Genomic DNA, 17849 nt, shown 5'->3' with positions numbered 1-17849 from the left:
GCGACGTCACTGGCACAGGGCCCCTCATAGTACGCAAAAGTGTCTCTGCCAGTGGGAGGCGCCACCCGCCGTTAAACACCGCCGTACTATGAGAGGCCCTGTGCCAGTGCCAACGAGTGGGCCTCCCTGCTTGCTCAGGATCACAGCACTTGCAAAGTTGAAATACTTACCTCTCCCTGCTCCACCGCCGTGATGTATTCCGCGTTTCCTGGGCCCACGTAAATCTTGAGCCAGCCCTACCCCCCACAACTTTAGCCAAATGATCCCCAGTTTTCAATGCCTAACTATTATTATAAAGTAAATTAAGATTGACAAGCTTAAATAATAAGAATGGAAGTTTTTGGCATTAAAATGGGCACTGTAGATGTTTTCCTGGCCTCCACTCACTGCACTCTTTGATTCCCCATTGAGTTGCATTGGGTTTCGTGTTTCAGTCGGCCCCCGACTTTTCGCAATAATCGGCCGATTTCACCCGACCCGACTTTTGACAAAGTCGGGTTTCGCGAAATCCGACTCGATCCGAAAAAAGTAAAAGTCGCTCAACTCTATTGCCCATGCTAAATTGTCACTATGCAGGACAAGGGAGAATCCATTTTGGATTATAGGACATCTCCAACCACTCCAGGGATATGTCCCCACCCTTGCGTCCCCCAAGGCCATAAAACCCATGCAGTGTTTATCTTTAATTAAAAACCAGGAACAAACCCTTTGAAGCTCTCAACACAATGGTGTGATATCCTCTGCTGCTGCAGCTAGCTGGCTCCCTTTGTCTGACCAAGCACATGAAGATGCCATGGCACAACAAGTCACAGCAGGCTCTGAGGTATTGAATCTGGAAAATGACCTATAAAATCAGAATGCAATATCCATGAAACTAGCCAAGCACATAATCCGAATTGGTGTTCCTTTCCCCACACACCCATATTATTTAGCCACCTCCAGAACCCTGCATTATGGAGTTATGAAGCATAGCTGCCAGAAATTACATATGGTAGATATATTTAGTCTCTATGCACAGATGAAAAGCAGCAAAACCCCGTGAGAGCGCCACTGACCCCATTCAGAGCTTCATGCGAAACGTTATGGTCCATCCACGGTTCTGGACAGAAAATCATATTCTCAGAGATGGGAGGAGAGAGGCTGCACCACCCAGGGGTGGGAGCAGATATGTTAGGGAACAGCCTAAGAGATATGATTAAAGGTGACCAATGACCTTCTGACAGCAAAATGTAATGGTGACCACTCTCTGCTCATTCTTCTCGACCATTCTGCAGCTTTTGACACTGTTGACCACCCTCTCCTACTCTCTAGGCTCCAGTCACTAGGCATTAAGGACACTGCTCTCTCCTGGTTCTCCTCCTATCTTTCTGACCGCTCCTTCAGTGTTTTGTTCTGTGGCTCCACTTCATCTCCTCTTCCTCTCACTGTTGGGGTACCTCAGGGCTCAGTCCTTGGCCCCCTTTTCTTCTCCCTCTACATGGCCCCAATTGGACACACCATCAGCAGATTGGGCTTTCAGTACCATCTTTATGCTGATGACACACAACTATACACGTCATCCCTTGACCTTACCCCCGCTGTACTAAAGAACGCCACTGACTGTCTGTCTGCAGTCTCCAACATCCTGTCCGCTCTCTGAAACTCAACCTCTCCAAAACTGAACTTCTTCTGCTCCCGCCATCTAATAACCTCCCTAAATCTGACATTTCCCTCTCTGTGGGTGGAACCATAATAACACCCTGGCAGCAGGTGCGCTGTCTGGGTGTTATGTTTGACTCCGATCTCTCCTTCACCTCCCACATACAATCTCTCGCCCACTCGTGCTGCTTACACCTAAAGAACATCTCTAGAATCCGCCCTTTTCTCACCATGGAGACAACAAAAACCTTCACTGTTGCCCTGATCCACTCCCGCCTGGACTACTGCAACGCTCTATTAATTGGCCTCCCCCTCACTCGACTTTCCCCTCTCCAGTCCATCCTTAATGCAGCAGCCAGGGTTGTCCATCTGGCTAATCGTTACTCAGGTGCATCTGCCCATTCATTACAGGATACAATTCAAAGTACTTGTTCTCACCCACAAAGCTCTGCACAGTACGGCACCCCCTTACATCTCCTCCCTCATTTCGGTCTATCAGCCTAGCCGACCGCTGCGCTCTGCAAATGACTTTCGACTAACCTCTGCACTAATCCGTACCTCCCACTCCCGACTCCAAGACTTCTCCGTTGCTGCGCCAATCCTCTGGAATGCTCTACCCCAAGATATTAGGACCATCCACAATTTGCATAGTTTTAGGCGCTCGCTCAAAACACATTTGTTCAGAGCGGCCTATCATGTTCACTAATCAAAATAATTTTGTGTTTGTGTGTGTGTAGCCCATTCACTATCTCCATCTATCCCCCAGCCCCAGAAGATGGCTGGACCATCATACTTCATTGTAAATACACACCTGTACTTTTTATCTCCCCCACCTCATTGTAGATTGTAAGCTCTCACAAGCAGGGTCGTCTTATTTTGCTTTAATTATTGTATTGTTAACGTTGTTAGCTATAACTGTTGTGTTTGAAACTGTTAAACTGTAAAGCGCTGCGGAATATGTTGGCGCTATATAAATGAAGATTACTATTATTATTATATGATGCAGCCCCTCATTTTGGACTTTTTCTACGAGCAGGAGGATACATTAGCTGACGCAGCCCGGAAAGCCTGTAACTAAGATTTGGACCTGTGATACATCAGCGCCTCCCTGTGGTCACATGCTACATAACACAGTAATTGCAACCTATCTATACCCTATCTTTGTACTTCACTCCTGACTGTAAACTTGTATGTTGTTCTTGTAAATATATACCTGTATATTTCTAGTGCACCTTTTGGACGACTAAATATAAAATTAATCTTGGGCTGCTCTTTTATCTCGATTCAGGAATTCCCAAGTCCGCACGCTCGGTTGGTTATATTATACGCTACCTCGGGGTTTGTTTCTGACCCAATATAAGCCTGCTGTCGGACGGGGCTTATTTCAAATGAGAAACTGGTGTCAGAATACCGTACTGTTTTAGTGAGGAACTCTGGAAGTGATGCCGGGTAGTTTATATATATATATATATATATATATATATATATATATATATATATATATATATATATATATATAATTAATCCAATAAATAACCACTTGTATGTAAAATATATGTCATGCACCACTAAAATTGAATCATCCAAAACAAAAAAGTGCAATACACAGACACAGTATTAAAATAATTTTTATTGATAGTAATAATAATATTTAAAAAATAGTACAGTACATAATGAAGCTGATAAATATCAAAACACTACAATAGTATGATGGAGCACCTCAACATATATCAAATGTAAATTATAGACCCTATATTCATATAATTCATTTATATTGCACTAAAAAAGGATTATTGAATACAAATAATGAAAAAACTAAACAAGTGTATAATAAAAATTCACAAAAAAGTGAAAAATAGTGTATTATAGTAAATATTGCAAATAATGTGCAATGTATATATATGATAAAATTAATATGTGACAATAAACTAAAGTAAATAACGCTAAATATACCCCATAAATTGCACTCAAAAAATATATATAAAATAAATAGTGCAAGATGTAAAACCAAAAAATTATATGTAAACGTGTATGATAACTAAGAAGGGATAAAAAACGCTAAATGTATCTTATATATTGCACTACCCAAAATACAAAAAATATATATATATATATGTGCACAGTGGTGCTATGAAGTGCTAAATAAATAACTATAAATAACAAAGGCAAAGAAAAAAAGAGATTATAACAATTTGTATTCAATGTAGCAATCCCTGCATATAAATAAGGTATACCGCTAAAAAAGTGCACATGTGCAAATACTAATGACCAGTACTGAGTCTCTATATTGCACCAATACCACACTGGGCCACAGAACAAGTAGTGCAGCACAAAATAGGGCAACCGTAAACTACTAAAGTAAAGTGCAAATAGTGGCTGACTGGGTCCGCTGCTATAAAAGCAGCATAGATATAATAAAAACAAATTACTGACAGAGGCTCCACATACCTATAGGTGCTCTGTCCCTACGTACGTTTCGGCTAATGCCTTCTTCCGTGTGACACGCCCCCGGAAGAAGGCATTAGCCGAAACGTACGTAGGGACAGAGCACCTATAGGTATGTGGAGCCTCTGTCAGTAATTTGTTTTTATTATATCTATGCTGCTTTTATAGCAGCGGACCCAGTCAGCCACTATTTGCACTTTACTTTAGTAGTTTACGGTTGCCCTATTTTGTGCTGCACTACTTGTTCTGTGGCCCAGTGTGGTATTGGTGCAATATAGAGACTCAGTACTGGTCATTAGTATTTGCACATGTGCACTTTTTTAGCGGTATACCTTATTTATATGCAGGGATTGCTACATTGAATACAAATTGTTATAATCTCTTTTTTTCTTTGCCTTTGTTATTTATAGGTATTTATTTAGCACTTCATAGCACCACTGTGCACATATATATATATATATATATTTTTTGTATTTTGGGTAGTGCAATATATAAGATACATTTAGCGTTTTTTATCCCTTCTTAGTTATCATACACGTTTACATATAATTTTTTGGTTTTACATCTTGCACTATTTATTTTATATATATTTTTTGAGTGCAATTTATGGGGTATATTTAGCGTTATTTACTTTAGTTTATTGTCACATATTAATTTTATCATATATATACATTGCACATTATTTGCAATATTTACTATAATACACTATTTTTCACTTTTTTGTGAATTTTTATTATACACTTGTTTAGTTTTTTCATTATTTGTATTCAATAATCCTTTTTTAGTGCAATATAAATGAATTATATGAATATAGGGTCTATAATTTACATTTGATATATGTTGAGGTGCTCCATCATACTATTGTAGTGTTTTGATATTTATCAGCTTCATTATGTACTGTACTATTTTTTAAATATTATTATTACTATCAATAAAAATTATTTTAATACTGTGTCTGTGTATTGCACTTTTTTGTTTTGGATGATTCATATATATATATATATATATATATATATATCCCCGGCCTGGACTGGTGATATATCCCTCCTCACTGGGTGTGCCTCACTATCTCATACCTATGAGGGAAGCCTTTCCGGCGACTGTTTGCCCTCGGTGCAGTTCCCTAACTGACCTGGAGCAAGTAGTGGTACCAGAGAGCCAATCCCTGCTGGGTCCTTCTCTCCCCTCCCCCCGAGGTGAGCAAAGTCGACGCCCCCTTCCCCTGTGAGATCCATCACAGTCACGTACGATTATGTCTACCCGGATTGCGCCAGTCGCACGACTGCTAGATAAAGATACGCTGCATTTTAAACTATTAGAAATTATAATTTTTTTTAATAGTCTTGCTGACATACTCCAAATGCGGAGTATTGAAGATTATTGCCCCTGCTAAATTGTCAAGTACGATTATCTCTACCCTGATTGTGCCAGGAATAAGGTTTTTTCTGCACTTCCAAGAAGTTTAATGTTGAAACCAGAGACTGTAGATGAAACCAGGATAAATTCAAGTGCAATTTTATTGTCAACGCGTTTCACATACTTCTTCTTCAGGACAAACCACAATTGTCTCCTGTCTCAATATTGGACTTCTTGACAGCAGAAAAAAAAACGATTCCTTATTTATTTTATCCCGAATCATCTTGCAGGTCTACAGCAGTCATTACCATTCTCTATCATATTGTTGTGGTCACACAAATTTGCCAGGTGATCAAACTCCTTACCTTTCATTTCTTTTGTCATTGGGATAAGACCCTTTTGCAATATTGTTTTTTTTCTATCTCCCTTCTTTCTTATTGTTCATAAAATTTAGCATATTGCACAATACATGCCTGGATACAGTCTTTATCTGCGGAAAAGGCTTGTATAAGGAATTTCATCATACGCTTCTCTCTCTGTTCGGTAGTAAATACCAACAATGTTTTGCGTGTGTCCATACACTTTATTGTATTAGAATTGAACATGGAGAGTAATAAACAGAATTTCTATTACGGTCTATGGTCCAATAATTCAGCAACCTTATTAAAGCTTATAGCAAATTATAACTTATCTGATCTAGACAATAAAATGCTAAACTCCAGATGAAATCATCTATTCATGATGATTTGCTCGTCCTAAAAATTAACCTTTAAGAGGTTGTCTCCTACATTACAAGATATATGTAAAAATATTTAGAATTGAGAGTCCTCAGTGGTTGATACCTTTTAATGGCCAACTGAAAAGATGGTAATAAATTGCAAGCTTTCGACACTACATACGTCTCTTCATCAGGCGAAGACTAAAACAAATTCTGAAGAATTTGTAGAGTGTTTAGATTGTTTTTTTTTTTTTAAAGCTTCACTCCTCCACACTTTGTAATGGATCCCCCACTGGTCTGTTGGAATCAACATCTGGAAGGGCCTGAGATTCAAAAAGAATGTCCCTTAGGGAGGGAAGGAAACGTCCATAGCCGAAAAGCAACCGTTAATAGGCTAGAGAGGTCACATTCCACCTCTGATAGATGCCATAGTGAGTGTGGAGGAGCGGCGCCTGTGTGGGAAGTGACGGGATACCTGCTCAGATAATGTTTTTTCTGAGCATGCTTGGGTGTTATCCGAGTATCTTGGGCGTGCTTGTATATTATGTTGAAGTCCCTGCAGTTGCATGATTTGCAGCTGTTAGACAGCCTGAACAGGAGAGGATTACCTAATCAACCAGGCAATCCCTACATGTGTTCAGGCTGTCTAATAGCCGCAAATCATTTAGTAGATTTTACAGAAGGACCCATGAGCATCAAGTTAGAAATTCCAGCTAATGTCCCTTATGGTTTACACTGCCGTCTGAAGTCTATATCTACATTCTAAAAAAAATATTAAAATAACTAAACTAAAGGCAATTAAACCAATAATAAGATGATTATAAGCCTTTGGCTGTGCACGTTTTGCCTTACTATGTGAGTGTCTTGGGTTCAAGTTTCTTGCATTGAAATAAAAATTCTTAAAATTGAGTAACTGCACATAGAGAAAGAGTTAATGCAAATGACAGAAGTAGCAGATACCTCTACGGAAATACAATCATGGCCATGACTTCCCCCAAGTCCTAGGCCTCCCTGACTTTCTGGGCAATGATGAACACCACTCTCTCATGGTCTACAGCGCCAGAGTTCATTAATTTATCCAGATTTTCATACTTCTTAATTTCAAACCCTTCCTCACTTATCACCTTCCTATAGAAACTTTCATCACATGATAACATGTGAAATTTGTTGTTTCCAATTTTAAAATAGGAAGCATTAATACAGGCATAAAATAACAGATACCCCCCATTTTTTATTAATTTGTTGAGTTTTCTTAGATTTCTTCTGTAATCCTCATGGTCCTTGCTGAACGTTTCCAAACCCCATACACTTGTGGCACAGTCAAATTTTGGCAGTGATTTCAGAAGGTCGTCATTGCAGAGGTCCAATTTTAAAATCTCCTTTATTTTTCCTCTTAGAATTTCTTCTTCTTCTTCCCACCCATCGCTGTAAAATACAAACATTTCACAAAATCAGACAATTCAACTAGACTAGACCTGGAACCTTATTGTGCATAAACTCTCTTGTGACCCCCAGAACACATCAATAACTCATTCTTTGCCCATCTGTGTGTTCCGTTATCAAGTTGTCAAACATAAACCACAGAGAAAGAAATTATTCTTCATACTGGACCTGCTTAATTGTTTTAACTCCATAAAGAGTTTTGAAGTTTGAGTCCAGTCAAAGGCCTTGGGATCTTTGTTTTTCCACAGTTCAAACTCTTTTATGGTGGCATCATTAACTTTTAGTATTGAAATTTCTTCGAAGAAGTCACAGACCGAAATAAGATGCATGATAATGGGACCCTGACTGAAGTCGATCAGGGTTTTTCCACTAACCAAACCTGTGAACAGAGAAAATTTAAGTTTGAAATGTTTACAATTTTCTACATTATTCTACAAAAACTTCATCTATCTTAGGTAGAATATTTTGGCTCTATTAATTATTATAGATTTTTATTGCTTCCTATTACTACTATGGAGACAAAAAACAGACTAGTCTGAAAATTCACAATTGTGATTACATTTTACCTTTTCGGCTTTCACTCTTGTCGACGAAACTATAAAAGGTCAACCAAAGTAACAAAGATCAACACAATTGTGACTGTTTTCTCCACCAGTCCATGTAATACCTACATTTTCCTCATGTTGACCAGTGTCTAACTGTGGCTGTCAGGCTATGCCAAGAGTCTTTCAGAATAGTCATGAATCCATAAAATATAGACCATTTCTCTATTGGGAATAGCCACATGGCAGTATTTTTGGCCAGAATCTATTGACAGAGTATGTTGCATTAAAGGGCAGATGGAAAAGCACTATGATAGGAATTCATCATTGCAGATCATAAAGTGATCATAAAGTGATCTAGTGATCTAGTGATCATGGCATCCATTCTCTGAGTCTCATTGTTTCTTTGAAGGTTTTTGAGATACATTTGGAACAACTTTATATTTAAGAATCTTATGTGACCTATAATTCTGTAGGTCCTGAAAAACATAATCTTCTCAACAGACGTATCAGAAGATCATTCTACTAATTATTTGCCTTAATGAAGTTCACAAGATTTGCAGAACTGGAAACGGTTTTGTAGATTTAATGTTTGCTAACTAATCCAGGTGCCTCAGATCTTCTAGATTTGCTCATTGAAGGGGAACAATTGGTGAACCTATCAATTCATTTAAGAATAAGAATAGGGTGAAGGTTAAATACTTGAGACGATCAAATTGATTCAATGCAAATAAAATGCCCCCTGACGAAGGAAGATATTCCGAAACGCGTGTCGGGGTGCGCGGTGACAGGACTTGGTGACCCTTAAAAGGTATATTGCAGATACTATTGTCTCCTCTAAGGGTGTTTGCTTTTTTGCACTCTGCCCTTTATAAGTGTTTTTTAATGTGCCCGCAGGTCTGATTTTTTTATCCTGTGGTTCCACACACACACTGTTCATCTTTTTGCACATTTTTTTACCATTGTCGCAATTATTGGTGGTCAATTTTTTAGTGAGTGAATCTACTTTTGCACTGTATATTATATATATATATATATATATATATATATCACAATTTTTACATATTTCTTAATTTTTTTATTTTTCCACTATCTTGGCATATAGTCTGCATTGTCTATATTGGGGTCACCAATTTATATCTATTGTGATATTTTTTTATATGAGATTTTTATCTAATTTTCCTGTCATAAATTTGCCTACTTATTTATTTTATATTTAATTTTTATTGTGCCACTCTCACCTTAATAAAGGCTATTTATACTGATCTCCTGTGTGGGTACACTCTTTTGGCTGTTCATGTTTTTAGTTGTTGTGGTTGTCCTCCCATCTTAGTGTTTAGTCACTACTTTCTCACAGAGCACCATTACTATTTTAATTTGGAAAATATATAAGGTATATCTATTGATATAACAATCCTTTATTTTTATTGGTGTATCTGTGTTTCTAAACTCTGTAGCGCTATAGCATCAAAACATGAAATAGCGCTACAGAGTGCAACTTTATTTGTTAGTCAAATCACTGAGAGACTGAACAGGTTTAGCTCAAAAATATCACTGTATTTCACACCATCCATTGTCCGCTTGACTCAGTCCATTTTCCCTGTTCCTGCTGCTGAAAAATATCCTTGGGTGGAATGAGCTGTGTTGATTTGGAACCACACATAGTATTTACCTTGGTGGCCAAAAGTTCAATTTTGGTCTCATCTGACCACAGCACTTTCCTCCATACATTTGGAGAGTCTCCCACGTGTTTTTTTGGCAAACTCAAAATGATCCTTACAATTTTTGTGTGTAAGTAAAGGCTTATTTTCTGCCTACTCTTATATAAAGGCCACCTCTATGGAATGTACGGCTTACTGTGGTTGTACATACAGATACTCCAGTCTCTGCTTGGGAACTTGTCAGATCCTTCAGGGTCACCTTTGGTCTCTGTGCTGCCTCTCTGACTAATGCCCTCCTTGCCTGGGCTGAGAGTTTTGGTGGATGCCATTTCTTGGCATGTTGTGGTACCATGGCTTTACTTAATAAAAGGAAATAAGTTGGAAATAGATGGTGTAATGGTATATTGGACACATCACTCATTTCAGTCACAGCAGGATGATGTAAAGTGCTCCTTTCATTTTGGTACTGGTGCTGTGTGGCGGCCATTGTTGCCGTGGCTTTGTGCTCGTAGGGCGGCGCGGTCTGGAGTCATGGGGGCTCAGTCTTGCAGCATAGGTGCTGTGGGGCAACAGGCCGTCCGCCTTGCTGGTGCACTGCCGCTGTGGCGGTGGTTGCCGCACGGCTCCGCTCCGTTAGAGCGGTAGGACCCACTTGAGGTTTGCCGTGAAGTGGCAGTGGGCTTCATACAGTCTGATCAGAATGTTAAACTGAAAACCTCATGTTCAGTAACATAAATTACAGTAACAAATATACAGTTGGAGCCCTCACAAAGCGCCTTGTAAAAAGGCACACATCCCATACACGTATTTATAAATATACAGTGGGAAAAATAAGTACTTGGTATTCTGTCGATTTTGCAAGTTTTCCCACCTACAAAGAATGGAGAGGTCTGGAATTTTTATTGTAGGTACACTTCAACTGTGGGAGACAGAGTCTAAAAACACAAATTAGCAGTATATCAAATACTTATTTTCCCCACCATGGGTATATCTACTATATAATTGTCTAAGGGTCACTTCCGTCTTTCTGTCCTTCTGTCTTTCTGTCAGTCATGGATATTCATTGTTCGCGGCCTCTGTCTGTCATGGAATCCAAGTCGCTGATTGGTCTTGCCAGCTACCTGTCATGGAAGCCGAGACCAATCAGCGACGGCCACAGTCCGATTAGTCCCTCCCTATTCCCTGCAGTCGGCATCCGCTCCATATGCCCCGCAGTCACCACTCACACAGGGTTAATGCCAGCGGTAACGGACCGCGTTATGCCGTGGGTAACTCACTCCGTTACCACTGCTATTAACCCTGTGTGACCAAGTTTTTACAATTGATGCTGCCTATGCAGCGTCAATAGTAAAAACATCTAATGATAAAAATAAGAAAAAAATAACAAATCATTATATTCTCACCTTTCGTGACGCTCCGGTGACCTCCAGCAGGTTCCGGTGCCAAGGATGGTATGGGAGAAGGACCGGCCATGACGTCACAGTCATGTGACCGCGACGTTATCACAGGCCCTGCGCACCTGTGCGAGAAGGACCTGCCATGACGTCACGGTCATGTGACCGTGACATCATCACAGGTCCTGCGTGAGAAGGACCTGCCATGACGTCACGGTCATGTGACCGCAACGTCATCACAGTGCCTGCGCGCCTGCGCGAGAACGACCTGCCGTGACGTCACGGTCATGTGACCGAACTACAAGGGGTCCCCGGAAAGTAAGTATATGTTTATTTTTTATTTTTTAACCTGTGACATATGTGGCTGGGCAATATACTACGTAGCTGGGCAATATACTACGTGACTGGCCAATATACTACGTGGCTCTGTGCTGTATACTACGTCGCTGTGCAATATACTATGTGGCTCTGTGCTGTATACTACATCACTGGGCAATATACTACGCAACTGGGCAATATACTACGTGACTGGGCAATATACTACGTGGCTGGGCAATATACTACGTGACTGGGCAATATACTACGTGGGCTGTGCAATATACTACGTGGACATGCATATTCTAGAATACCCGATGCGTTAGAATCAGGCCACCATCTACGTAGTATGTATATATATATATATATATATATATATATATAGTGACAAAGTCACTGGTAAAGTACTGACGGGGAGATATGTGTCACTACGCTTAATGGCATCAGTGATATAAAGGCAGAGTATTTTCCTCCAGCACACTAAACTGTTGTGAGGCTTAATTTAAAGTTGCAGAAATGGGCTGGTTTTATGTGGACATTCATATAGCGGGTGAGAGAATGTCCACCTAATCTCCATCTGCAGAGCTTACACCACTGTGTCCTGACAAGACCTTCGTGATGTCACAATCATCAGTCAAATGATAGTGGAGTCACATGGTCTGGGGCTTAAGTATTTGGCTTCCAAAGGCAGCAGTGTTCAGTGTGCCTGGAAAGGAAGCACTCCAGAACAGTGTTCATGCATGTGTTGTATGCTAAAACCTAAACCGTGTGTGTTCTGCTAGCGGTGAGCAGGAGGAGCCCCGCACTCAGAAGGACTGTGTCCTCTGCCACCATTTCATTTTGTCTTCCTGTTTTGCCCAGAGGGCTGTATTTGCTTTGCTACATCTTTGTTTATGATATATATATATATATATATATATATATATATATATATATATATATAGTTATATACTGTATACTAAACAACAGCTACAGATCAAATTTATTTGGAAAAAAGTTGATCACCTCTATTGGATATACTTGCATGTGAGTTACTGTTTCCTTCACATACCTGATTTAAATGCTTTATAGAAACATCTCTGCATGTTAATTGTAGACTCTTTAAACGTAGAGAATGGAACATGTTGAGAGAAGTATTCTTCCAGGTACATCTTGGGATTGATCTCATATTTAGGATAATACAGCGTCAGACAAGGATCCATTGTAGTCATCTTTGTTTTAGATTTTCTGGAACAAAATGTGTATTATTATTACATGACGTCTTTCCCATAATAAATACTCAATTTGTGTAGATTTTTATATAGGACTTATGAAGAATTGCAGATGAAGCAGAACGGAGTTTGGCACTCACTATGATAGATCACCATATATTATTTGTAGAGATGAGTGAATTTCCTGAAACTTGATTACGGCAGATTCATTCAAATCAAAGGTAGAAAATACAAATCACATTAGATGACATCGCTGCATTTCCCTGGTAAGGCTACTTTCACACTAGCGTTTTCTGCAAACCGTCACAATGCGTCGTTTTGCAGAAAAAAACGCATCCTGCAAAAGTGCTTGCAGGATGCGTTTTTTCCCCATAGACTTGTATTGACGACGCATTGCGACGGATTGCCACCGTGCTTTGGCGGACCGTCGGGAGCAAAAAACGCTACATGTAACATTTTTTGCTCCTGACAGACCGCTTTTTCTGACCGCGCATGCGCAGCAGGAACTCCACCCCCACCTCCCGGCACCTCACAATGGGGCAGCGGATGCGCCGGAGAAATGCATCCGCTGCCTCCGTTGTGCAGTCCGTTAAACGCTAGCGTCGGAATCTCTGCCCGACGCATTGCGACGGGGAGATTCCGACGCTAGTGTGAAAGTAGCCTAAGGAGTAAAATCTTATGTTTAACTCTCTTAGTATATCCCCTTCTTAAATTAAATGTTCGGCCATGATAAAATAATAAAGCCTATACTCACTTCCCATGCAGCCACAGTTGGTGCGGTGTCGCCACTCGCTCTCCCCGGGGCTGTGATGCGGTGTTGTGACACGTGACATCGGCATCCAATCAGCACTGGGGTCACTCTCTCCGCCTTCGGACAAACTGAACACGAAGAGGAAGCCAGGGATCAGCTGCAGCCACAGACTTCTTCTTCATGTTCAGTTTGTCGGAAGGCGGGGAAAGTAACACCAGTGCTGATTGGGCATCCGAGCGATGACACCGCATCAACGGCACCGACGTGGGAGGTGAGTATAACCTATATTATTTCATCGCGGCATAATATTTACTTTAAGAAGGGGTGGTTCTAGTAGTGGACAAACCCTTTAACAAACGTTGCACTCTACCTGACATCATCAGGCATGGTTAACGGAAGGCTGGCCAAAAGGAAGATAGAAGACAGGAGACATAAAAAGTCAATTTGAGGAGCGGAGGTTAAGGTAAGATTTTTTTTTCACCCCTTCTTGACCCACTACAAATTAAAAAAACGGGCAGTCGGCCACTTTCCATTCTACTGGAGTTGTCTGAATCAATTTGCAATATAATTCAGATTCTGGTAAATCTGTTTTTTTTTAATTCTAGGCAAATTCGATTCACTTGTCTCTAGTTACCTGTGCAGTTTCATCGAACTGCCATCACTATATATACTGTAAAAAGAATGCTTCATCATTTTACAGTCCTTGTAAGAGAAAATTATACATTTCAAGAGTTTAATGGGGTTTTATAAGCATTTTAGATAGTATATTTTTATTTTTATTTCTAATGTTTTTAAACATTCAAAGTTCATCTCTGCTGTTAAAGGCAAATGTTGGCTGTGTCACATAGCATCTGCTGTATATGATGCAGGCTCAGCTCCTGAGCCTGCCTCAAAAATGGGGACTTGACATTTGACATAGCACCACAGTTTACACCAGCAACATAAACTGCACAGGTGGCCGGTAACCTTGACAATAAATAGTATACTATGAACTGAAAGATTTATGTGTTCTTGGAAACAGGATTTTTAATGAGGGATAAATAGCAAAGTTGCTTGTTTCTACATTCCCTTTACAATTGTCCCCATTAACACCAGATGAGACCGCCTCTTTATTGGTTTAAAAGTGATGGATTTATAAGTATTTTATTTCATTGTTTAAAGCTTAGAATTTGTTTTTGTTTTTTTGCATTTGTCAATTTTATCCACAAAATTTTTGTAAAATTTTGCAAAAGAAAAAGCAACACAGAAATATGGAAATCCACCTGTTACCTGTTCTGTACAGAAAGTAAAACCTATATGATTAGTGTACTACTGTTAAGCTTGTGATTGAGGTCATACACTAACCCTTAAAGGTTGTAGGTCAGTGGACCCAAAAAGTGCAACCTTCCCATTCATTTGTCTTCTGTGTATAAAGCCAGAGTTGTCAATCCAAAAAGAGGCGAAAACAAGAAAATAGGAACGTGCCCATAAATATTTGGCCACACCAAGGGATCACTGGGTGCTTGGTTTGAACAGTCATTCCGTGCTTATAGTTCCCCTAAAATCAGAAGGGAAGCATCCACAGCTTTCTATAAGCCCCCACTTTATCAGGCTGAAGAAGAAACTATAGATACAAATACCTATTTACATGTAGAATACTATGAGGTTAAAACAACAGAACCAGAAATCAGCAAATAGAACAAAATCACACGTAAAGCCATTAATCTATATATATAATTGTCTAAGGGTCACTTCCGTCTGTCTGTCTGTCCTTTTGTCACAGTTATTCATTCGCTGATTGGTCTCGCCAGCTGCCTGTCATGGCTGCCGCGACCAATCAGCGACGGGCACAGTCCGGAAGAAAATGGCCGCTCCTTACTCCCCGCAGTCAGTGCCTGTCGCCCGCATACTCCCCTCCGGTCACCACTAACACAGGGTTAACGCCAGCAGTAACGGACCGCGTTATGCCGCGGGTAATGCACTCTGTTACCGCCGCTATTAACCCTGTGTGTCCCCAACTTTTTACTATTGACGCTGCCTATGCGGCATCAATAGTAAAAAATGTAATGTTTAAAATAACCAAAAAAAACAAACCTGCTATTCTCACCTTCCGTACTCACTCGCACCGGCCGCCATCTTCCGTTGTAGGTTCCGGTGGCAAAGATGGTATGGGAGAAGGAACTGCCATGATGTCACGGTCATGTGACCACGACGTCATTACAGGTCCTGCACTCATACCAACCCTGGGACCGGAAGCTGCCGTGGACTACAAGGGGCCCTCGGAAAGATAAGTATGTTTATTTTTTATTTTTCAACCTGTGACAAACCTGGCTGGGCAATATACTACGTGACTGGCCAATATACTACGTGGCACTGTGCTGTATACTACGTCACTGGGCAATATACTACGTCACTAGGCAATATACTACATAACTGTTCAATATACTACATTGCTGCGCAATATACTACGTCACTAGGCAATATACTACGTAACTGGGCAATATACTACGTGGCTGGGCAATATACTACGTCACTAGGCAATATACTACGTAACTGGGCAATATACTACATGGCTGGGCAATATACTACGTCACTGGGCAATATACTACGTGGCTGAGCAATATACTACGTGGCTGGGCAATATACTACATGACTGGGCAATATACTATGTCACTGGGCAATATACTACGTGTCTGGGCAATATACTACGTGGCTGGGCAATATACTACGTGTCTGGGCAACATACTACGTGGCTGGGCAATATACTACGTGGCTGGGCAATATACTACGTCACTGGGCAATATACTACGTGGCTGGGCAATATACTATGTGGTTGGGCAATATACTACATGACTGGGCAATATACTATGTCACTGGGCAATATACTACATGTCTGGGCAATATACTACGTGGCTGGGCAATATACTACGTGGCTGGGCAATATACTACGTGGCTGGGCAATATACTACGTGGGCTGTGCAATATACTACGTGGACATGCATATTCTAGAATACCCGATGCATTAGAATCGGGCCACCATCTAGTACAAAATAATACACAAACATATATAAAATCATTAAAAAGAATCTGTCTCCAGGATTTCACACCCCAAACTATTTATAGGGGCATGTAGCTTTTTCAAAGACAAGTTCAACAATATCTATTTGTAGCCAGTCCATTAATCTGTTACTGAGAAATCAGTGTTTGAATGAAGGATGCTTGGGAATAGATCTGGAGTGACAGAGGCCTCCAATCTGAAGACTCATTTCCATATTAATACAGATGCTAATTTATCAAAAATGGACGAATGAACTGGCCTTGGAAAGGCATTGCTGCCCTTATCTTTGAAAGAGAACATGCATATATGAATAGTGCCGACAGATTCCCTTTATCATATGTACGTCATTACCGGAGTGGCTGTCCGATCTCAGAAGATGGCTCCTGACAAATCTTGCTGGATGAACAAAAGAACAGCAACTGAACTCCTCCAAGAAACTAACGGATTATATATAGGGAGAAGCTGAAGGCAGTGATGTGTCACTTGGCGAGCAATCAAACATGGGGCGTCAGTGATAAAAGTTATTAATTAGACCGATCAGAATGGTATGTAGAAGACAGGACACTGCCTGCCCGACTGCCGGTCCTATCCTTACTGTAGATGCCAGGAGCAGATCAGGTGATACAGACGGAAAATCATGTCTAAGCAGCTTTTCTTTTAATAGCTTCAAATAAATAATCTTGACTTCAAGTGAAAATTTTCAGGCAATTTTAAATTGTAATATCGTGTGAGATCTTAGATTTTGTATAGACGTACACACCTGAGAAGCCAGAACTGACCCTTCTAGGGAATGACCCCTCGGCTGTATCACATCAGAAGATGAAAAACAAAGATCCCGCAAATGAACTGAAACAAAACTTCTCACGCTTTATAAGTGTTTTCCTCCTTCAGAAAATCTTGGTCCTTGGCCAATATTTATTATAAAAAAACAAACCACACTTTACTCACCATTCCCAGGTACACAGGTGAGTCCGCTGGTCTCAAGGTCTGGCACTGGCTGCAGCGCTAAAACCAATAAGTGAGCTCAGCAGCTTTACTAGTGTAGACTGAACGCCCTGCTCTGAGCAACAAACCAAGGACCATGATTTTCCGAAAAGGGACAACCCTTTTATGGTTGGCACGATTGGTTGAGAGAGGTCGTGATTTATAGATGGAGGTGATGAATCAATCATACGTCCAACTGACACAATCTTAATTATAAATCATCTGCCTCATAGTGATGATTATTCCCTAATTAATATCAGCCCCAAACTTTCTGCTGGCTATTAAAAATGGAGGAACCCCCCCAAAATGAAGTGGGGTCCCCCCCTAATTTTCATAACCAACTAAGGCTAAGCA

The 17849-nt window shown here is 40.4% G+C and overlaps 1 protein-coding gene across 1 annotated transcript; it reads right to left on the bottom strand.

Moving 5' to 3' along the window:
- Positions 1–6001: 6001 nt before the first annotated feature.
- On the bottom strand, positions 6002–16947 carry LOC138657285 (nicotinamide N-methyltransferase-like). The gene is made up of 4 exons (XM_069744966.1): positions 16863–16947; positions 12564–12739; positions 7769–7979; positions 6002–7582 (listed from the first exon to the last, which is right to left on the bottom strand). Exons 2-4 carry the CDS (start codon positions 12721–12723, stop codon positions 7159–7161), a joined length of 795 nt encoding a protein of 264 aa, XP_069601067.1. The 5' UTR covers positions 12724–12739; positions 16863–16947; the 3' UTR covers positions 6002–7158.
- Positions 16948–17849: the final 902 nt, after the last annotated feature.

This window comes from Ranitomeya imitator, chromosome 1 (assembly GCF_032444005.1).
Source record: "Ranitomeya imitator isolate aRanImi1 chromosome 1, aRanImi1.pri, whole genome shotgun sequence".
Classification (NCBI taxonomy): Eukaryota; Metazoa; Chordata; class Amphibia; order Anura; family Dendrobatidae; genus Ranitomeya; species Ranitomeya imitator.
This window is presented reverse-complemented; position numbering and strand designations above follow the sequence as displayed.